Consider the following 21,701-nt stretch of genomic DNA (forward strand, 5'->3'; position numbering starts at 1 on the left):
CATACCTATGGTAGCTGCTTTCAGGAGCTGGCCTTGAAACTGCCTTTAATTTATACCGTTTTGTTTCTATGGCTGAGTCTTTTACAGACAAAATCTCCAAAATTCCTGTACTGTTCCTCTACAGAGCTTGACATGCTTTGATCCATGCATAACATTGAAACGACTTTTCTTTTGCCTCGTCTGCATGCCGCGATATATACCAACATCCAATGCCGGATATCGTCCACCATCTCAACTTTCAACATTGCCCTTGAATATACAACGAGATGTTATGTGCTTAAGCCAAAACTCAATGGATCCCATTTCTCAAGTGGCGATTATCGCATACATTCAAAAGAACCCACAGCGGAAAGATGCCCAGGACGTACCTAGGCTTGATGGTTTCCAACTTTCAAATGTTGGATTTTGACTTGAGGTACAACCACCTACCTACCGGGATGTTCCCGAGGTCCTGACCCGCCCAGGTGCTACTATAGTGCAAGTAGATATGCATACTGCTTGGATCTACCTTCAGATGTCCGGCGCTGTGGATCCCCTTATCACTTACCTGATACCTATTTTATGTACAAGTTACATTGACCTGCAACCTTCTTGAAAGGTTGGCTAGTATGCTAAACACGAAGCACTGGGCCTGTATAGGTACTTGGATTCGATTGAAAACCAACTTGAAGTTTCCAGACTGAGTTTACTAACCAAGCGGGATCTGCTAGAGGTAATTATTTTCAACAGAGAAACTTCATCGTATACATATTCGCTTCCAACCTTGGAACCTTGGAAGGTTTCTTGAATCATTTGTTTCCAATGGTGGCAAACAAATCATTGCCATCAATGATTCCCAGCGAGATGGTGGGGGTCTGAAATGCTCCCGAATGTATGGTGGGCTTTTGAGGCTAGATGAGATGGCTCTGTTCAAAAAGAGCTCAGGCAGAACAAGACTTAAAGGTTGGAATGTGAAATACACAGAGTAAAAGACCCCCTACATTCCAAATTTCCATCTTTTCATCCCATGGCATCCACACTCGAACCTCCGAAGCTCGGTAGCTCAAGGTTGGACATCCTCCCTCTGTTTCCCCAAAGTAGAGCGATAGCGAGCTCTCAACAAAACAAGACGGCCATTCAATTGGGATGCCAAGTAGTTCCAAACTTTGATCTGGTGCGCTCCATCCCAAAGTAGATTTTCAGCTTAACGTACAGCTCGTTATATGAAATCTTTGAAGTGTGTGGCCTGCTGATAGGTATCCCATCAAGATTCTTGTGGAATAATTAGGACCGACGGAGTACAGTTGAGTTCCAGAAAAGCAGATACCCTCTGACAGATCATATGTTGATCCATGCATGTCTGCATAATCAGGTAGGACCTTCCGGCAAAGCCACCGCTGCAAGGTAGACCGGTGGGACTTGCAAAAGTACTTGTTCAACTCATTTCACGCCCAGCCCACCAAATGCCCTATCCAGCTCCTCTCCCTGATCCTGTGGCCCAATGGAAGGTATATTGGAAGATCCCTGATCGGCTTCAGCGCTATCTAGCAAGCTCCCAGGGTTGGCTTTGGCGTCAGGCGACCCGCCCGCCTGGCTAGGCTGCAAAAGTTTCTCATTGCGGTCCAGCCATCCAGGTGCGACGCGGCGCTTCTCTGCTAGTTCCCGTTGCTGAATAGATGTCTCCCATGTTTTGATGGCTGTTTCGGCGTCGCTCCGTGTTTTCTTCAGATGTTGATCCAGGGATTGACACGCGGCGAGGATCTCGTCTGGGTGTGCAGCATGTTCACCGCTGGGAGAGACAACGTAGCGGGCCTTGACATCGGGATTGTTTGGATCGACTGTCACGGAGGGAGGGAGTGTTGATGTGACTGACTTGTAGGTGTAGGGGAGTGTGACCGAGGTAGGAAGGTTGATGAATGGGGAGACGGTGAGGGGTACCTGTGCGAGCAGGAGGTGGGGGCCTAAGTTTGTGATATTAGATGGCGCAAAAACGAGAGCAAACTTGAAAGTCGAAAAGCAAGAGGACTTACGGTAGGAATCGTACATGGTGGATGGGGTGAGGAGTTGGAAAGTGGGGATGATTATGATCTTGGATTACACAATGCGGTGAATGATGCGGAGAAGCGGCCTTTGACCTTCCTAAACTGAGCTTATTTGTCAACCTGATCGGAAACTAGACTACCTAAACGAGCTTGCTTGATATGAATGGATGGGTTATTTTGTCTTTTTCTTTTTCTTCTTTTTATTCACAGTTTCTTCTCAGTTGATTCCAAGCTTTTTTCGCATGATTCGCCAAGGTCCGTACCGTTTTTTTTCACGGGATTAACCGTGCGGATCCGGAACTGCGAGTCGATGCGGAGAGTTCCACGTCCTGCACCAGATTCCAAAAGTGATTCTCAACGGCAATTCTTATCGAGCCTTGCTTTTTATGGCTTAGTTCCATCCTACGAGGGGAAGGCCAATAGGGGACCTGATTTTACCTTCAAGGAATCATGTGCATATGAGTTCATGCTCGAAAAACCTGGTTTCCAAGGGGTGGAAAAAACCCCTCCCATAACAGCCCCGGAACAGCCCCAAAAAAAGAACAAACAATGCGCACAAAGAGATATCCACTTTCAACCTTAGGCGCTCTGGCTGCGAGGGCGGGAGCTGTGGATGAAAAAATTGAACAAGCTAAATCAACCTGGACTAGCAGGATGTACATCATATGTACACAACGATCCTGGACCAGTGACTGCCTCTCTCTCGGCTATGTATAGCCTCATGAGGCGTCGTCTAACCCTACTCGTTCATGTACATTGGTCCCACTTGGAGAACAAAGAATATTACCATGTCGAACTAGAAATAGCTGTATCGTCCTGCATGTGTGTGGGCCAATGAAGTTCAGAATCCTCGAAATTGGCACAAGCTTCCTGATCGATAAGTGGTCGGTATTAAAATCCACTTTATCCAACAAGACCGTTCTCCCCGTGAAAAAAATGAAGGGAAAAATCAGAAAAAAAAAATACTGGGCCTGTGGAAGATCCAGACAGGTCCTCAGAGTTGATTAGAATCTCCATAAATACCCAGAAAATCCCTTGTCCCAATGAATTCTCTGGATAAAGAATCCGCGAGTCTCTTGAAGCTGGAAAACCACACCCGCTACTAGAAAGTGGATTCAACGGGCCCCGCAGACCATGTGTTTGACTTCGATCTCCACTACCCGCTCTGAGTTTTTCTTTTTTCTTTGATCCTTTCTCTATTAAATCCTCAGGGTCTCTAGCATTTCATGCATTGAACTTGAGAGCCACATTTCCCCAATTCCTTATTTGCTATTTTGTCAACTATTTCCTTCGAAAAGCGTTGGGCGTTGTCCATTCCGTGGCCATGGACCCTAGAATTACCCCGGTTGGTCGGCTAGCTTTGCCTCCATAGCTTGTCACAATTGTTGATCCTCATTTTGATAGGACCCAAATCTATGTCTGGCTACTGATGAACGCGCCATTGATGACTGGGAATCGTACGTCAAATGCTCTTCTGAAAAATGCCACGAGATTCCAAGGGGGAAAAACCAATAAACTGACTTGACTGCAGCGAAACAACGTCTATTGGGCCAGATATCTATAAAGGCGTAATAGAAAATGGCCGGAGGTACTTGATTCTGCTTTTCAATCTAATAACTCATTCGGGTCGTCCATGCTGACAAGCCTACAGATACCAAACTCTCCGTGCAAGCGGCGTCCAGTAAGGGATCACTACAGTGAACAAAATCTTCATATGCTAATTATTTCCAGTGTTCCTGCCGATGAAAAGATGTTTGATGCTTATGAATCAAGGTGTGTCCTCCGAGAAAAGACCTGTCCACTTTCCTAACTTTGACAGTCACTTGCTCTTCATAACGTTAGATTCCCAGCTAAAGAACCCCTTTTTTCATGCACCCGTCAATAGCGCAAAGGTAATCATTGCATCAACACTCCCTTCAAGACCATCGCTCTGACTCAAATACAGAATATCCTTGACATTGGAACTGGCAAAGGCTCTTGGGCTATGTATGTTCAACAACCCCACAATGCCATGACTCCCAAACTCTAACCCCAGATCAGCGATGTTGCCGATCTGTCAATATTTAGAGATAGTAAGCATCCCAATATGCCCCTAAAAATAGATGGAAATTCTAACGATTATAGCTACGGTCCGTGGTGTGGACCTTTTTCCACCTCCACAGACTTGGATACCTCCCAACTGCATTCTGGAGGTCGACGACATCCTTCAAGACTGGACCTGGCGCGAACCCTTTGATTTAATCCATCTCCGACTACTCGACTGTGCGTTTACTCCTGAAGAAACTGACCGCGTATATAAGCAATGCTACGAGTATGTTCTCTCTCTCCCACCATCTAAACATCAGCTCCCAACCGAGCACCTCGCACTAACATTCTCGTGCTCAGTCACTCAGCACCAGGCGGCTGGATTGAGCAACTAGAAATGTCTGCCGTCATAGAATGCGATGACAACAGCATGGCCGAGGATAGTGTTCTCCGAACCTGGGGCCAAAATCTCACTAGGGCTGCTGAAAAAGCTGGCCGAAGATATGGAACCATGTACACGATGCAGGAATCAATTGAGAAGGCCGGATTTACAGATGTCAAGGTCAAGGATTATAAACTGCCAATCGGTCCCTGGCCACGAGATAAACTGCTCAAAGAAGCCGGTGCGATCAATTTCCATCATTGGATGGAAGGGATGGAAGGGTATTGTATGTGGTTGTTGACAAGGTACGGGCACCCGGCGCCCTGGTCGATGGAGGAAGTCCTTGTTTATGCGGCAGAAATACGGAAGGAACTAGTGAACCCACGGAATCACTGCTATCACAGGGCGTAAGTTGCATCCGACGGAAATGCTCTTGAGTTTGAGACTGACGAAAGTTTGTAGGAGGAGGATCTGGGCGAGGAGACCGCAGGATTCGCCTGAGCCCAAAATTAAAACAGAGCCCCTATATTAAGTTCATGATGATGAGTAGCAAAAAAAAAAATCTTTTAGCAAGCGTCAATTCTTATGATTTTGATTTTCCCACTTCATGTTTTTCTTCAATCTTCGGGCAAAGGAAAATGGAGAGGAATTTCCACGAGTGAGGTCGGCGTGGAGAGTGCCAACGTTAACACCCATCAATGTTCACCTGCGCTTGTAACCATACCCCGAATACTAAAATAAAGTATATGATTCTTAAGTGAGACACGTTTGCCAAATTAACTTGCGATCGGAATACAAGTTGGTATAATAATACTACTTTGACAACCTGCGATCCATCGGGGGATAAAATCTATATGAGTAGGACCTTGACGGTTGCACATTAGCCCATCTTTGTTTCTTCTACAACATTCTCTTTGAGTTTTGTGAACACCCTTTCCCCATCTCTGCTTAACTGGTCTATCAATCAGTATAGTCAGGGGTTGAAGCTTAAGAATTGAAACATCTGACGAGCATAAGGAAGTTTTCCTCAGTAATTAGCTATACGTTGAAAATGTTGAGCATTTGAAGCGGTTGAGCCAAGAGGAGGGTTACGCTGGTTCCAATTTACTGGTATTCCAAGACTAGAGATATCAATGGTAGCACCGAGCCTTGAACCTGATCACCGCCACTAACCTTCGTATGCGCTTATTATCGTAGCTTCCAGGGCTGTCTCACCCGCTCCATAGCTACTGAGAAAGCATCGACATTGCCATCCAACCCCGAGATCCCCACTGGGCACGGGTGACCTCCAGCTGTCCACGAACCAAATAACTACACATCAGAAGACACTGGAAAAGATTTTCTAGGCTTCAAATTCGCCTCAATGCAAATATAAATACGTGTCTATCCTCCAACCTGGACACAATGACCAAGCTTCCCTTTAATAAAGACAAGAGTTTAGATCTTCAGTCATCACCTTCGTGATACCCAATATCGAAATGTTCGGCAAAATCGTCCTCTCTGTCGGCCTCTTCCTTGCTGCAGTCCAGGCTCAGCAGGCTAGCAACTGCGAATACCTGTCCTTGAAGTGCGGCTCGGTGCTGCTCACTGCCCCTTACAGTAAGACAAGAACACCCCTGGCCATCAGTTAAAATGGAAATCTCAAGATCGATCGACTCAAATGCTGCGCCACAACCATTTGACATACTAACTCCAAACTTCTCATAATAGGCTACACCGAAGCTCAGCTCATCTCGGCCGTCAACGACACCACCTCCATCCCCACACTCTCAGTTGCTCAGCTCTCCCAGACCCTGTTCCACTGCACAGACATCCTCGGAACAATCACCGGAAACTCCTACTGCTTCGCTGGCTGTGATGTCAAGCCCGGCGTCCGCAACGACCAATGCATCCTGTAGGATATTTTATTCTACCACATACAAGGCTCCGAATTGGCACTTTGAAGATGAGCCGCCTGTCAGGTGGCTTTTTCTATAAGACTTGGAAAACCCTTTGTTAGGCGATTGATTGCCTGGGAAGCAGATATGGCACGATTTTGATTATTTATTCAGTCGGTTCAGTGGACCTTGATTACCGATCGATGGATTAAGCAGGCACCCCCTCTTAGCGCTTCAGATGTTTCTAGCAGATATAAGTGTAAGCCGTGGTTTTTCTGCGGCCCGAGGAATTCATTCATTGCTAGCAGTATTCATGCACACCTACTTGCTATTATTTTTTGTCTGAAAATATAAGATAAATGTAAAGAGAGTATCCTTGCACCTAGGTAGTCCAGCTCAACGGTAAAGTCCGATGGCTCTCTGACTGTCTTCAAATACCTCCAACAGTGCTGGTTATTGACTCAATTGTGTACAGGTTCTCTCCTGGGAAGTAAGGAGATTGTTACGCTTTAATACCTAAAATACGGACCTCGAAATAATATTGAAGATCTGGACAAATCATTTTTAAAGTCACAACGCTTCTTCTGATACAGCCTTTAGTTAATAAACCATGACAATCCTCTCCTTCTGGCCATTCTCAAATCCACGCTGATGTAGGAATGGAATGAGAAGCTGTGTTCAGCCCCGAGAACGTCGCTCCAAAGCACCATGTTTGACATTGCTTAAAGCACGATGGAGCAGGATTGGAAGGAGGAACAGTGACCGTGACTGTGCCTGTTACAGGGGGGCAAAGTTGTCCCGGTGCTAATTGGCACTCATCATCCCAAGTCAAACTCAGAGCAGGCAGACAGGAATTTACGCAGAAAGAATTCCCGGTTATGTTTCCGTAGATATCCTCGCAATGGAAGATGACCTCGGGGATCTGATCTGCAGTCAGAGGTGGGATAGAGGTTGTTTGATTGACAGCGAGAGTAAGTTCGGTCAAGCTATAGCCTAAAGTAGAACCAGACTTAGTCTCTGAAATGTTGATAGCTCTTTAGGTACTCGAATGCCATACCATAGACTGACATCAATGTAAAGCCACATTTATCGGCTTGGTAGATGCATGGTTTGACGAATGCTTGGGTCCTCATGAACAAAATGGACCACAAAGAGATGAGAATGACGTAAATCTGGGGAGAGGGAAGCATCTCGTTGTGAATTAAATTAAGCAGGAAAGCCTCGTGGATTGAAATTTACCTACCCCACAGCAGCAAGCTTGGACAAGTCAGTATATAGGTCCACGAGGGTCTCCAGATGTCTGTCAAGCCTTCTGGGCCGAGGTTCTTTTGGCGTCTAGGAATATACTTCTTCGATCAGCATTCTTCGCTCTCGGATGTGCAGTCTGGGCATCTGTGTCTCACTGAGGAGATGCAACCCTCGAGACTTGATTCGACCACGGTGGTGTCATTGTAACCCTGAACGTCGGAGGTCGGCTAGATTCCAGGATTGGTTACGTACGCCCCGTACATATGATATCTGTACCTGCATATTAGGGGTCATTGGCAGAGAGATCTAGATCTAGCACCAAGAGTCAAGACCAACGCTGTCTAGGATTCCAAGGTACCATGCCACAGTAGCTGTGTCCTCGGGCGAACATGGGCTCATTGGCTTGTCCCACCCATCAATAAAAGACGCTCCAGTCAGGTCTTGGCCATCGCGAGTATAAGCGAGTTCCCAAGGTTCCAATGCTCAGGCGGTTTGAATGTGCTCTCCTGTCAACTCAACCTCCAGAATGTGCTTGAACATATTGGAATCTTTGACGAGTCCTCGTAGAGAGAAAAATGTCCAGACGTCTGAACTTGCAACGCCATGAAGTTTTTTTTTTTTTCACCAGCTTTGATTTCCGTATTTCCCAACAAATTGTGATATTCAGTACCTAGTGAGATTGGCGGTCAACTTGAGCCCCACAAGAGTATTTTTGTCCCTATCCATGTTCTCAAATGCGAATGCTTGGATTGCCCGCAGATCATGGAATCTGACCCTAAGACCGATCGGGATTAGTTCCAAACAAAAGTCATGCCGCATGTGAGCTGCATTATTGCATGTTTGCCCATTGCACATTGGGCAGGAAGATTGATGTAATGCTTTGTGCAAATGTTGCGGTCAGATTTATTTTTTATTTTTATTTTTTTCAGGGTGGGGAGATGCCAGACTTGAACACTTTCAAGGTTTTCCAATCGGACTTTTCTGTTATTCAAAGCTTGCCAACAGAATCCGGGGCAGGAAGATCCAAGGTTAAGCAATGTCGAGTCGGGGATTTCAGGGTACGTTCGCTGCCTGAGGTGTCAATCGGAACTTGTAAACTATGGTGAGGCTGATTGTTTATTGTATATAATCTGAATGTGTGACAAGCGCGGAGCAGTTGATCACTGGACCTCAGTGGTAAATTTATTTTTCTTCATTTTCAAGTATATTTGACATTCCTCATATGGGCGGGTCAAGCTGAAGAGAGAGAGAGAAGAGGAAGAGAGAGCTAGAGAGAGGCCCAGCCCGCTTATCCAATTTGTTTCTCTTTTTCCCAACTGCAACTTCCTTCAATCCACACGCGACCCTTTATTCTCCCCCCCACGACTGGTTTTTATTTGAAAATAAATAAATTCCTTGCCTGGGTCATATACGGGAGATCCTTCATATCCTATCTTTCTCGCCCTCTGTGGGACTTTCATCCCGACACCCGCCTCGAATCCCACACCCCGCCACTACCATCTCCGCGCGGTATCCCCTCCCCCCTCTCCCGCCCCTTACTCTGATTTCCCGATTTCCCACAAACTCCCCCCAATCAGAGTCAAAATGGATCGGAATATTGCGCGAGCCGTGAGGGAGAAGGCCCCGGTTCCCGAAATCGACTTTTCTCTGCACCAGATGGAGGATGGCTCTCAAGTGTCCACACTGGAACGAGTGGTCAAGGGTATGTTGACAAACAGCGCTTTTTCTCGGTCGCCTTCGTCCACAATCTGATCACTAACATCTGGCATGAGGAAACAGAGGTCCAAGCGCCGGCCCTGAGCACTCCTCCCGATGACATGTTTTGGTCCCCCGATGATCCATCCAAGCCTAACCTTGCCTACCTGAAGCAGCACCTGTACCGTGAAGGCCGTTTGACCGAGGAGCAAGCGCTATGGATTATCCACGCTGGTACAGAGGTTTTGCGCCAGGAACCGAACTTGTTGGAAATGGATGCTCCGATCACTGTCTGCGGTGACGTCCACGGACAATACTACGATTTGATGAAGCTTTTTGAAGTTGGCGGTGACCCGTCGGAGACAAGATACTTGTTTTTGGGTGATTATGTCGACCGTGGTTACTTCAGCGTTGAGGTGAGTTTTCTTCAATTTCTATTTGCACGAGAGGGAGTGTGTTTTGTTGCGCGATGCTAACCGGTCATAACAGTGTGTTTTGTATCTCTGGGCGTTGAAGATCTGGTATCCAGATTCGCTCTGGTTGTTGCGCGGAAACCACGAATGTCGCCACCTGACGGATTACTTCACCTTCAAGTTGGAGTGTAAGCACAAGTATAGCGAGCGTCTCTACGAGGCATGTATCGAGTCGTTCTGTTCTCTGCCGCTGGCGGCGGTCATGAACAAGCAGTTCCTCTGTATTCACGGTGGTCTCAGCCCGGAGCTTCACACCCTCGAGGATATCAAGGCCGTACGTTCTTTTTTTGGCCCCATACCACCTTGAGTTCCGACAACTAATTCATAATAGATTGATCGTTTCCGCGAGCCCCCTACTCATGGTCTGATGTGTGATATCCTTTGGGCTGATCCTCTGGAAGAATTTGGCCAAGAAAAGACAGGTGATTTCTTTATCCATAACAGCGTTCGTGGTTGCTCTTATTTCTTCTCCTATCCTGCTGCATGCGCATTCTTGGAGAAGAACAACCTGCTTTCCATTATTCGAGCCCATGAGGCTCAGGACGCCGGATACCGCATGTACAGAAAGACGCGGACAACCGGATTCCCTAGTGTGATGACTATTTTCAGTGCTCCAAACTACCTCGATGTTTATAACAACAAGGCAGCTGTGCTCAAGTATGAGAACAACGTCATGAATATTCGCCAGTTCAACTGCACCCCGCACCCTTACTGGTTGCCGAACTTTATGGACGTTTTCACCTGGTCCCTGCCGTTCGTTGGTGAGAAGATTACCGATATGCTGATCGCTATTCTTAACACCTGCTCGAAGGAGGAATTGGAAGAGGAAGAGGAAGAAACTCCAGTCTCCGAGACGATTCACGAAGAAGTCCCCGAAGGCCCCGTCTCACCTCCTTTGCCTGTCGATACCGAATCCAGCGAATTCAAGCGACGAGCTATCAAGAACAAGATTCTTGCGATTGGTCGTCTGTCTCGTGTTTTCCAGGTGCTCCGAGAGCAGTCTGAGAGTGTTAGTGAACTGAAGACAGCGGCTGGCGGCCGTCTTCCGGCCGGTACGCTCATGTTAGGTGCGGAGGGTATCAAGCAGGCCATCCACAACTTCGAAGATGCCCGTAAGGTCGATATCCAGAACGAGCATCTGCCTCCTAGCCAGGAGGAGGTCATCAAGACCTCAGAAGAAAACCGCCGTGCAGCCATGGAGCGCGCGGAAAACGACGCTGCCAACGATGCAGGGCTGGCAACTGTCGCTCGGCGAATCAGCATGTAAGTTTTTTGACCTTGGTGACGATATTGATGATAGATCTAATTTTTATTTTTTCTGGTTTTCAGGTCTGCTGGATCTGGTCGCAATCGCCAGCGCCAGTCTCGGGAGGCCTAGGATGGCCGCGGATTTGGTTGAATTGATATTATGACACGATCTATGCATTTCCTCTTCCTGCCCTCCAGCGCACACGCTCTTCTGCCACGACATGATCGACACACGATACCCTACCTATCTGCTTGATCCTACCCATTGCTTGACTATTACCATGTGAATGAAATAAACAGATAAAAAGTCAGCAGGATGGCTCCAATCCACTATTGGCGTTGCTCCTCAAGGGAGTCTGCTATAGCCGGGCTGGATGCCGGCATAGGGGGGTTTCAAGGCGAGAAAAAGAATATCATGTAATGATGGCCTAATCTTATCACAGTTCACTTCCCATCTTTAAGAAAATAAAGCAGTAAATTTAACAAAGTATACAGAGTAAGTGTTGTAAAGTCGTAGCTTTTGATCCGTGGAATGCCTGTGGATCCCATTGCCAAGCCCCGATTGCCCGCCCTCACTTCCAAACCAAGTCCTTCGTTCACCACCCGGTTACGCCGAGGATACGCGCTTCCAAGCCCTTGTACACAGCACACTGAAATGCCTGCCAGACTGCGCAGCACGCTCCAAAGGAGCATTGCGCGCCCCCTGGACAGCGCCGGTGTCATCTACTGCCAATCGTGTTCAACATGGCGGCGAACACTCTCGACGCGTGCTACCAGTAGCATTGACAAGATTGCGCCTGCGCGCCGTAGCGATCGCCTTGCCTCTCCGGTCGCCACCTCTTTTACTCGCTCCATCATAACTTCCACCGCCATATCCACCGTTCCATCACGATTCAAGGAGCTACATGACGCTTTGAGCGGGATAAAGGATGCGACCATTGAGCAGGTCAGCGTGAGCCGGTTGCAGCTTGCCTTGCGGGGATTGGAATCAGAAGAACCCTTGATTCGAATTGCTGGTGAGTTATCTCGGGTTGATATGCTATTGACTGCCATTGCTCTGGATCCTCAGGACGACATTGCTGATCCCTTCTTGTGTCACTTTAGTTCTTGGTCTCGACAATGTGGATTCTGCTCGGAAACTCGTTCGATTACTTCTTGCCGATCCTTTGGGTCCCCGCGAAGACTGGGAGGATATTCTCGAGACTTACGACTCCGACGCCTCACAAGGATTGCTGATTCGGTGAGAAACAATTATGTGTATGGAGATACGAGCATGCATGCTGATGGATTGTAACAACAGATACGGCGAGATTTCAGAGTCTATCCCCAATGACCTGTTCCCTACGATTGCAGTTCGATCGTCTATCTTGAAGAAGGGTAACTTGGAGATTCTTATCAGTGCTATTGGCTCCGGGTCAAACTCGACTCGGACAACCCTCGATGCCGACACTTTCCTCGTGCCTACCGTCACTATTGAAACACCACACCCGGGCCGGAATAACATTGTGCGGTACCCAGTACACCGAAGTATCGTTTGTGGAAGTGGCGTGGATGGACTACTGGCATTCAGCTCTCTTATGGGCCAGTCAGACCTAAAGAATGAGGTGGAATCTGTACGTGGTGCCATCGAGCTGTCTGTGGACAACGAGAAGTCCGGTAATAGCCGGCTCTCTTTTGTGGATATTGAGCGCGCATCAAAAGCGCTGGATCGTATTCGGGAATCAGTGCAAAATGCCACCGAGTACGAGCGAGGTTGGACTGGAAGTGGTGTACAACCTACTATAGATTGGCTGGCATCTACTTCCCAAGTGGTAAAGGAAGACACATTGAATCCTGCGTTGGTCCCGTTAATCGAGTCCATACTGGATGCTGCGGACGAGGGTGTTCTCGCTCGGGATGCCAAGGCCCTTGAAGGTCAAGCAGTCGGAGTCCCTCAAGAGAATGTCCGATTCGAGCTCGAGCGCGGGGTCGTAAGATGGGCCGAGCGAGCACACTCAGAGTTGCGCAGCTCCCTCGAGGCTGGCTTCGCCAGTCCCAGGTGGCGCGGCCTGGCATGGTGGAAACTTTTCTGGCGCGTCGACGATGTGGGCATGATTACATCCGAGATCCTGGAGAAGCGGTTCCTACGCCGCGCAGAGCGAGAAGCGATCTGGTCCTCGGGCCAGTACCAGCAGGCTGGCCTGCTAGACGACCCTGAGCCCGCCACTTCTCCTGAGCCAAACCCAGACTCCCCGGCTGCACAATCTACTCCTATTCCGCCTCCGTGGCCAACTCATATCCCTGACATGCGCACCAAGTTGCTCACTACTACTGTTCCCTCTCTTCAAGCCCTTGCGCAGAGCCTGGTGCTCTTCAGCATCTCCACCACAACTCTCACCTCCGCCCTCTCCGCCCTTACCTATCTCTCTATTCCCACTGCTTCCGTGTACGAATCATGTACCCTTGGTGCCGTCGGTCTCATCTACTCTCTACGCCGTCAGCAGAAAAAATGGGTTGCTGCGCGTGAATTCTGGGAAGAGGAGGTCCGCGAAGAGGGCCGAGCCTCTCTCCGCGAAACCGAAGATCTCATGCGGGGAATAGTCCGCGACGGTGGTAAAGATATTGAGGATCTGACAGATCACCGTGCACGGGAGGCCGTTGACCGAGCGCGGAAGGCACTGGCTGAGATCAAGGCCTGATCCTCTCGCTGATTTGATATCCTGTATATGTACCATGCCTTTTGCAACATTTGAATAGACGTTTATCTAGATGTACAATCTACTACTCTACTATGGATGTAACCAACAACATTCAAACTTTGAACTTTGAACTTTGAACTTTGGAATGCAACCTGAGCGGGATTTGTGGCACTGAACAACATTGAGCTGAATTTCATTCAAAGAGACTTGGAATTGCGGCGACTTTGAATAATGGGGAACAAGCTTTACAGCTCCACCCTCTCTATGTTTCAGTCTCAGTCAAGCTCGTCGGAGGAGTCCTTATCGGTCATAGAGTAGATCTTAGCTTCGAAGGATTCCCCGCAGTGATTCCAAAGTTAGACTCCGGCTGACGAGGTCGGGAATATCAAACAATGGCTGCGTGATCCTTTAGTTCTTTCCCAGCTTTGTTTGTCAAAGGTTCAAATGTTGTCAGTGTCTGATCGTGCAGAGCCATAGTCAACTGGTACGTACCTAGCAAGGTATCACGTTTGAATATCAGGACGGCATTCCAGAATAGCACTTGAGGCGACCCGACCAATCAACCTGCTTGGTGTCAACTGGTGCCTTGATCCATGGATATATGCAACATTCTTCCACAGTGCCACAATATATATCGGCAATTTCCAGATATTGCAAGCGAGAATCAGCAGAATATACGGCAATTCATGAAGTTACAACATCCAAATCAAATCTCGTATCTCTCCACCCAAATCCCAGTATATCGTGAAAAGCACGTTCCTTAATCTGGGCATCGTTTCACCATGCGCCCGAATAATCCAATCCGAGCCCACAGCGGGGCAACCCGAGACGGACTAACAAGATTAGGGCCAGGAACAACAGCACCGTAGCCAACTGCAAACGAGAATAGAACCCCCAGATCAAAATGTTCAAATGTTATCTCGATGGTGTGACCAAATCAGCATGGTCCTCCTAGGTCCCTCCCACTTTTACTAGTTTGCTACTCTAATCTTCATTTGCCCGTTTCCGCGTGAGATCCGCACTTCGTCCCGCGTGGTGGACTTCTCATTTTCCACTTTCAATTGAAATCATTTATTTTACGGCCATGAACCCAATCGTCTGCGTTTTCCCGTTCGGAATCCACTGGTTTGAGGCCCTGTGGAGGGGTTTGAGGGGCCACTTAATATCCGGCCCTGTCAAGGGATTGGTCGGGTCTTTTATCATTTCAGGACTATGAAATGCGGCTGCCCTTTGCCCTTTCTGCCCTGTAGACTTATTCCTTAGCGGCCGTTTGGGCCCTAGATTCATTTTCTTTATCTTGTGGCTTGGCCCTATTTTCCCTTGGAGCTTTTGTTTTGTCCTGTCCTGTCCTTTTTCGTCCTTCGTTCTGGTGATTTCCCTTGATATCCCCGGATATCCTTTTCGCTCCTTGCCATTGCGGCTTTTCGTCCTTCGTTTGGTTATTCAGTATATTCTTTTACTCCTCTGGAAAGGGGAAGCTAAAGATCTCTTTGCAAGAGAAAATTTTGGTCAGGTCAGTCTATATGCCGTGGGGATGATGATCTTCTATAGTACATGCACTAATACGACGTATGTTGGTAGATCTAAAGCATCATCAAGACCGTGTTATTTATTTACGTCACTGGGAACGCGTTTGAACACCAAACGGTAAGCTACATGCCGACCGGATCTTTTCCCCATCTATCCTTCTGCACGTATGCCTGGCATCTACCCTTAGCAAGGGCGCCAGCCCCGCAAGCAAGGGATTCCCTCATTGCCGAAGGGAGCCTCCACTTTGATATCCCAAGCTCTCGAATAAGATCCTTTCAATGACGCTTGATTGGACGTCTGGAATCCCATTCTACGACATGCCCCTCGACAGCATCGCCTCTTCAAAACGGCGCGTGGGGCCCAGGGAATCTATTTTTTTCTTCTTTTCACTTTTCCATACTAACTTATGCGATGACAGCAATACTCTCACCACCTACTACACGACTAACACATCTTATCGTGCAATTCGATACCCCGCGACAGCATACCGATTGAATCGGTGCTCCTGGCGACTCGTTGACCTTATAATTTTTTCTTATCTTCTTCTTGAAGACGTCACTCTTTTTTCAATCGTCGAGCGCGTTGACGCCGCTCGAATCATTCTTTTCAAGATATGCAGGACATTCAGCTTAAAACTGCCCTCGTGGCTTGCCTTGCTGTCTTCCCAGCTTTTGCTAATGCATTCTGGCGTCTCCCTTGCCGTGGGCGAACTGGTCTTGCCCGGCTGGACCCTATTGTTAACCCTGGAGAAATCTCGTCGCATGTTCACTCTGTGCATGGTGCTGGTAGTGAGTTGGCCTTGAAAAAGAAACATAATCGCATTTCACACAATCTTGCTAACCATCTATGGTAGACTTTGGCATGAGCTCGGATATGGACAGTCTGCGAGAATCCAACTGCACCTCCTGTGGTGTCTTGCAGGATATGTCGGCCTATTGGACTCCTCCATTGTACTTTATGCATACAAATGGATCTGCACAGGTGGTTCCGGAGGTTGGTGGCATGCTGAGGTGAGTTTACATCAATCCGTCGTCTCTTGGTATTTGGGTGACACGTTGGCTGATCCCCTGCTAGTTACTACCTTCTGTATGGAGAGAACATCACAGCCTTCCCGAGTGATTTCCGCATGTTGGCAGGGGACCCATTCCAACGAAACTTCACCTGGCCAGTCCCCGACCCACCCAAATCCTTCTGGTCTGGTGCCCAGGTGTCTCAAAAGGCATTGCGCCAAAAGGCTTTGGGTTTCAATTGTCTGAACTACGACAAAGCCGCCGAAGGTTCTCTTACACGTCACTTTATGCCCAACAAAACCTATCTCGACGAGAATTGCATCGATGGCCTTCGTCTGGAGCTTATGTTCCCTTCGTGCTGGAATGGCAAGGATGTCGACTCCTCCGACCACAAGTCCCACGTTGCGTATCCCGACCTAGTGATGACGGGAACGTGTCCCGAGGGGTATGAGACGCAGCTGGTCTCACTATTCTACGAGACAATCTGGAACACATATTATTTCAAGGACATGGACGGGTACTTTGCGCTGGCAAACGGGGATCCCACTGGATACGGGTACCACGGCGACTTCATGTACGGCTGGGATGACGATATCCTGCAGCAGGCCGTTGACACTTGCACAAGTGAAACCGGTATCGTGAGCGACTGTGAGATCTTCGATCTTCAGAGCGAGGCCGACCAGCGCCAATGCTTCTTTGATTTGCCTGCTGAGCTTGAGGATGAGAATACCCACCTTCACGCTGATGGCCTGCCTGGCAATGTTCCTATCACATGGGGGCCGGCCTACGCATCTCCCGACGACACAGATACTTCTGATGATACAACAACTTCCAAGGATGCGACAAAGATAGCGACCAGCTCCACTGCAGCAGTTTCTGATACGACAAAATCAGCCGAGTACTCTGGAATTGTCCCGTCGCTCGCCATTCCATCTCTGTCCCTAGATTTCTCATTTGGGGCTAATGTTAAAGCTGCGGCAGCGAACACTGTTACCTCCACCAGCTCCACTCCGACACCAACACCCACTACAGAGATCGACATTGATTCTTATACGGAGAAGATTGTCTATCTGCGACAAGAGATTATTGTTTTGATCGATGAGGATGGAGTCCCGTATTCCACAAGCACGGCATCGGCGCGAGTCGTTTCGTCAACCACTACAACCGCTACTGCGACATCCACTGTGGTTTCATACGTTGCAAGAGACAGTATCCCAGAAGCTTCCGAAAACAGTGACCACGGCTTAAAGCATGCCCGCAGGCATGCCCATCACTACGGTCATCTGCACAAGAGGGACACTTACTAGAAAATGTCTGGAGCATTGGCATATTGAGTCTACGCTGGGCGTGGTTTCCATTTGGACTACCGACGTGACTCTACTGCAGATTCTGCAGGCTCATTGGATCTTTGGCCAGGACTTCCATTCGTGTACATGGTTTTTTACTGCTCATATTGGATGATTTATTTCACATTGGAAGCTGTGATCTTTATTAGTGATTTAGTATTATCATTCTTGCCATTTATTAAATTCAAACATGTCCTGGTCAGCATTGAATAAACAACCCGCGAATTTATCGCGTGAGTTTGTAAATAGGCTTGTCTGTAATCTCCGACCTACAACATGATGATGTCTTCCAAGGTTCCTGAGCTCAGGCTATTATCAGTGAAGCTATGAGGCATAAAAGGGACCAGCTCCAAGATAACCTTCTGGAGGGTTGAACGACAGTGAATTTGTCTTGAAACAACCTGATACTTGGGAGCCTAGGATGTAATCTAAATTTTGGGAGCACCGCATCAACAATCATTGGCTTTTCATAACATCTATTGAATGTCCAACTACATGTATCTCAGGCCACCCCAGCTGCTGTCTCAGCGCCGATGAATAAATTTGAAGTTAGGCCCGCGGAATTCTTCCACTGTGTAACCCATTGTGGAAGGGTAGACGAGACACAATAATGACTCGACGCAGTACAAGAACAACCACCGAGGTCCCTCCATGGCTGATGGATCTCATCGCTTCGAATTTGGAGCACAAAAACCCAGATAGCTCATACCATACCATGTGCTGATATCATACAGCAACGAGCCAGGGAATCCAGCGTCGCAACGTGCCTCGTTATCTGTAGGAAAATGATATGAGTAGCGTAGTACATGGATGGCGCAAGCTACAACAATCATCAATTTGAACTTATCTTCCACCAATAGTTCTGTGTCTGTGCCTAGATATCAATCAAAATCCTACCATTGAACAGGGATGATGCGTGAAATGCTGAGCCCATTCGTACAGTAGAAAGTTCACGACTTTTGATCTCCCCAGGTGATGACTGAGTCTTGAATTTCTATTTATTGTATTATTGTTGCTATTTTTATTATGATTATAAGGTAAAAGAGCACTTGAGTCTACCACACCATCTCAGGAATTTGAATATATGCTTCATGGGTTACATGTGGTTGTGTCTGATGCTTCGTCGTATCGTAGCTTCAGTGTCTCTGATTGATGATCTTGTCATGCAGAGCTACAGCTACTATGCTTTCGACGTTGGATTTCTCCAGCCATGTTTAGAAAAGCTGTCGTGAGCTGGCAACTTATTTGTGGTATCTGACAAGTGACAGTCAACAAGAACGTGGTATAAAACGACAGAGAGTCTCGAGGGAAAAAAGTCATCAGTACATCGCATTTGAACACTCTCATCTGACACGTCTTCTCGAGTCCCCCCACCTTTGCCAAGATCCGGTATTTTGCGTTCTCAACCATCTCCAATCGATCGAAATGTTGTCTTTCCAGAACCTGTTTGCTTTCTTTTCCCTCTGTGTTACTGCAATGGCTTCTCCCCGCGAGACTGGCCTCCCTAATAAGCCCCAACAAGCCAACGCCGTGGTCACCGAAGCCAGTCCTCCAGGTGTGACTGCAGCTGCACGCCTCCGCTGCACCGATGGCTCAACGATCTTGCATACAACTGACTGCACGATGGGAACCTCTGTATCCTACTGCCACAAACCAGAGCCCCCAATCGCCTGTGATGACGGTTTCTTCCCTTCAGTCTGGCATCCAGACCACTGCATGGAGCAATCAACCTGTTTCCCCCTGGACGCAGTGTGGATCACGACGGAGTGCTCGAATGGAGCGATTCCATATACGACAAAGACGCTTTATAACGGGATTCTTGCTGGTGGAACGTCAACTGTGATTAGTGGTAAGGATTCATCTTCACTCATTCATACGGGGGGGGGGGGGGACTCAGGGTGATTTTATAATTGTTTGCTTGATGACTGACAATTCTACCTGTAAAATAGCTGTTTCTTGTTCCTGCGCAACGGATCAATGGTACAGTATGACCATGCGAGAGGGAACGTCTGAATTTGAAAGCTACTGCATGCCTTACCAGTCTTGCCCGCCTGGTATGACCACTTCCATTAGTACGGATGAGTACTGCGCTACAGCGACGGCGGATATCTGTTCAGATGTGCCTAGTGAGACGGCATACTGTAAGTGTGCTGATCCGACTGAGTTACCTATCTATCCGGACGAGCCTGGTGCTAGTGCTATTGGATGTGAATAGCTTAGTACGGATCGATGTCCGGACTCCGGAGTCCACCAGGGTTAGGAACTTGACTCGAGACCAGATTTGATTTTTTGGCTTAAGATTCTTCTTGATCTTGTATTCCACAAATCTTCAGATTCAATCATATTTTTTTCTCCTTATGTCCCGAGTCATTAGTTGAGAGTAAAATTGGGTAAAAGGAAGGCTGGTGAGTCAGATGTTCAATTGTAGGGAAAGTAGTAGCCGACACGTAACCGTGGACTTGTCACTTGTTATCCCCGCTTAACTCCACCCCCCACTCGGTACATTGGATTACCCCACGGCCCACGGGATGCCGATGAGGCCTTTGAATAAGTCAAAATTAAAATCTTACATGAGAAGAGCTGTGATGAAGAAGGAACTCTGAATTTAATTGCACTACTGTCTCTCAATTGATGATTGGATGTTGTTTAAAAAACACGGCTTTAACCAGGGAAATAGTGACCCAATCTCCAGCCTTGATGACGATAATGACGAAATAAGCTAGTGAATCGATTTCAAAGCAGCACTTGAGGAGATTAGCCAAAATCCACAACCAAACAGAGTTCTGTCGAAACCTGCGAGTGGAGCAATCTAAGCCTCCTTGTACATTCTTCTGTATCGGCGTCTCAATGAGGGAAATGGGCGTCAAGTCCCGCCTTGAAGCCCGTGCTCTTCTCCACTATCCGCAAGCCCAAAAAAACATACTTAAGTGGCCGATTTCCCCTCACTTGTGAATTTGCCGTTCAAAAAACCTCTCAAATATCTTCAACATGTCTGACGCTCTTCCTGAAATGCAATACCGCAACCTTGGCCGAACAGGTCTTAAGGTTTCGGTCATCTCCCTTGGCAGCTGGCTCACTTATGGTGGCCACGTCGGAAATGGTACGCAATACCATTTAATGACACCCCAATCGCATATGTACTAACAATGAGGAAAGAGACTGCATTTGATTGCGTGAAGGTCGCCTACGATGCCGGTGTCAACTTCTTTGATACCGCCGAGACCTACTCCGCCGGCCAGTCCGAGATTGTGCTCGGAGAAGCAATTAAGAAATTCGGCTGGAAGCAAAATGATCTGGTTATCTCCACAAAGGTAAGAACCCAATCTCGCTTCTACCATAAACTGTGCGCAGTTAACTAATTTCTTATATAGATCTACTGGGGCGCCAAGGCCAACAGCGCCAACCCCAACAAGCCATTGAACAACAATGGTCTCTCCCGCAAGCACATTATCGAGGGCATGAACTTGTCCCTCCAGCGCCTGGATCTGCCATACGTGGACATTGTCTACGCGCACCGCCCCGACCGTGACACCCCGATGGAGGAGATCGTTCGCGCCTTCAACTACCTTCTCGATACCGGCAAGGCCTTCTACTGGGGAACATCAGAGTGGTCCGCCAGCGAGATTTCCGATGCCTGGCGCGTCGCCGATAAGCTGCGTCTGGTCGGTCCTGTCGTGGAGCAGCCCCAGTACAACCTTCTTGCGCGCGAGCGTGTGGAGAAGGAGTACCGCTGGCTGTACGAGGCACACGGACTGGGTCTGACGACCTTCTCGCCTCTGAAGGGTGGTGTCTTAACTGGCAAGTACAATGGACTTTCTGAGCCGCCAGCTGGCTCTCGTATTGCGGAGTCTGAGGACGGATATATCCAGGGTCTGCGCAAGACTGTTGGAAATGATGCATGGACTAGACAGCTGGAGCAAACGGCTGCTCTCAAGCCCATTGCCGATGACCTTGGTATTACCACCGCTCAGCTGTCCTTGGCTTGGATTCTGAAGAACCCGAATATCTCTTCCATGATTACTGGTGCTTCGCGGCCTGAGCAGGTGCGCGAGAACATTCGTGCCTTGGCTTTTGTCGACAAGCTCACTGATGAGGTGCTGGAGAAGATTGAGAAGGCGGTTGATAACCAGCCTGCCGTGGAGGTGCGCCGGTACTAGTTCTGACGCTC

The 21,701-nt window shown here is 48.1% G+C and overlaps 8 protein-coding genes across 8 annotated transcripts; 7 read left to right on the plus strand and 1 right to left on the minus strand.

The window, feature by feature from the left end:
- Positions 1-1,419: 1,419 nt before the first annotated feature.
- On the minus strand, positions 1,420-2,025 carry N7466_000938 (uncharacterized protein; the record flags this gene model as incomplete). Its single annotated transcript, XM_057160336.1, has 2 exons — positions 1,420-1,940; positions 2,010-2,025. 2 exons carry the CDS (start codon positions 2,023-2,025, stop codon positions 1,420-1,422), a joined length of 537 nt encoding a protein of 178 aa, XP_057026584.1.
- A 1,320-nt stretch (positions 2,026-3,345) lies between these two features.
- Positions 3,346-4,929, plus strand: N7466_000939 (uncharacterized protein; the record flags this gene model as incomplete). The annotated part of the gene is made up of 12 exons (XM_057160337.1): positions 3,346-3,366; positions 3,426-3,478; positions 3,553-3,609; positions 3,673-3,702; positions 3,753-3,794; positions 3,841-3,913; positions 3,967-4,007; positions 4,062-4,093; positions 4,146-4,332; positions 4,407-4,733; positions 4,787-4,835; positions 4,891-4,929. The coding sequence occupies 12 exons, from the start codon at positions 3,346-3,348 to the stop codon at positions 4,927-4,929; spliced, it is 951 nt and encodes a 316-aa protein (XP_057026585.1).
- Positions 4,930-5,906: 977 nt separating this feature from the next.
- On the plus strand, positions 5,907-6,326 carry N7466_000940 (uncharacterized protein; the record flags this gene model as incomplete). The annotated part of the gene is made up of 2 exons (XM_057160338.1): positions 5,907-6,027; positions 6,139-6,326. 2 exons carry the CDS (start codon positions 5,907-5,909, stop codon positions 6,324-6,326), a joined length of 309 nt encoding a protein of 102 aa, XP_057026586.1.
- Positions 6,327-9,137: 2,811 nt separating this feature from the next.
- Positions 9,138-11,099, plus strand: N7466_000941 (serine/threonine-protein phosphatase 2B catalytic subunit; the record flags this gene model as incomplete). Its single annotated transcript, XM_057160339.1, has 5 exons — positions 9,138-9,255; positions 9,333-9,664; positions 9,738-9,995; positions 10,053-10,984; positions 11,051-11,099. The coding sequence occupies 5 exons, from the start codon at positions 9,138-9,140 to the stop codon at positions 11,097-11,099; spliced, it is 1,689 nt and encodes a 562-aa protein (XP_057026587.1).
- Positions 11,100-11,501: 402 nt separating this feature from the next.
- N7466_000942 (uncharacterized protein) lies at positions 11,502-13,647 on the plus strand (the record flags this gene model as incomplete). Its single annotated transcript, XM_057160340.1, has 3 exons — positions 11,502-11,985; positions 12,074-12,209; positions 12,270-13,647. 3 exons carry the CDS (start codon positions 11,502-11,504, stop codon positions 13,645-13,647), a joined length of 1,998 nt encoding a protein of 665 aa, XP_057026588.1.
- A 2,143-nt stretch (positions 13,648-15,790) lies between these two features.
- On the plus strand, positions 15,791-17,494 carry N7466_000943 (DUF1996 domain-containing protein; the record flags this gene model as incomplete). The annotated part of the gene is made up of 3 exons (XM_057160341.1): positions 15,791-15,965; positions 16,031-16,187; positions 16,252-17,494. The coding sequence occupies 3 exons, from the start codon at positions 15,791-15,793 to the stop codon at positions 17,492-17,494; spliced, it is 1,575 nt and encodes a 524-aa protein (XP_057026589.1).
- A 1,464-nt stretch (positions 17,495-18,958) lies between these two features.
- Positions 18,959-19,748, plus strand: N7466_000944 (uncharacterized protein; the record flags this gene model as incomplete). Its single annotated transcript, XM_057160342.1, has 2 exons — positions 18,959-19,382; positions 19,483-19,748. 2 exons carry the CDS (start codon positions 18,959-18,961, stop codon positions 19,746-19,748), a joined length of 690 nt encoding a protein of 229 aa, XP_057026590.1.
- A 773-nt stretch (positions 19,749-20,521) lies between these two features.
- Positions 20,522-21,690, plus strand: N7466_000945 (uncharacterized protein; the record flags this gene model as incomplete). Its single annotated transcript, XM_057160343.1, has 3 exons — positions 20,522-20,633; positions 20,690-20,844; positions 20,905-21,690. The coding sequence occupies 3 exons, from the start codon at positions 20,522-20,524 to the stop codon at positions 21,688-21,690; spliced, it is 1,053 nt and encodes a 350-aa protein (XP_057026591.1).
- Between the last annotated feature and the right edge of the window lie 11 nt (positions 21,691-21,701).

This window comes from Penicillium verhagenii, assembly GCF_028828195.1.
Source record: "Penicillium verhagenii strain IBT 33310 chromosome Unknown utg000002l_segment0_segment0, whole genome shotgun sequence".
Classification (NCBI taxonomy): Eukaryota; Fungi; Ascomycota; class Eurotiomycetes; order Eurotiales; family Aspergillaceae; genus Penicillium; species Penicillium verhagenii.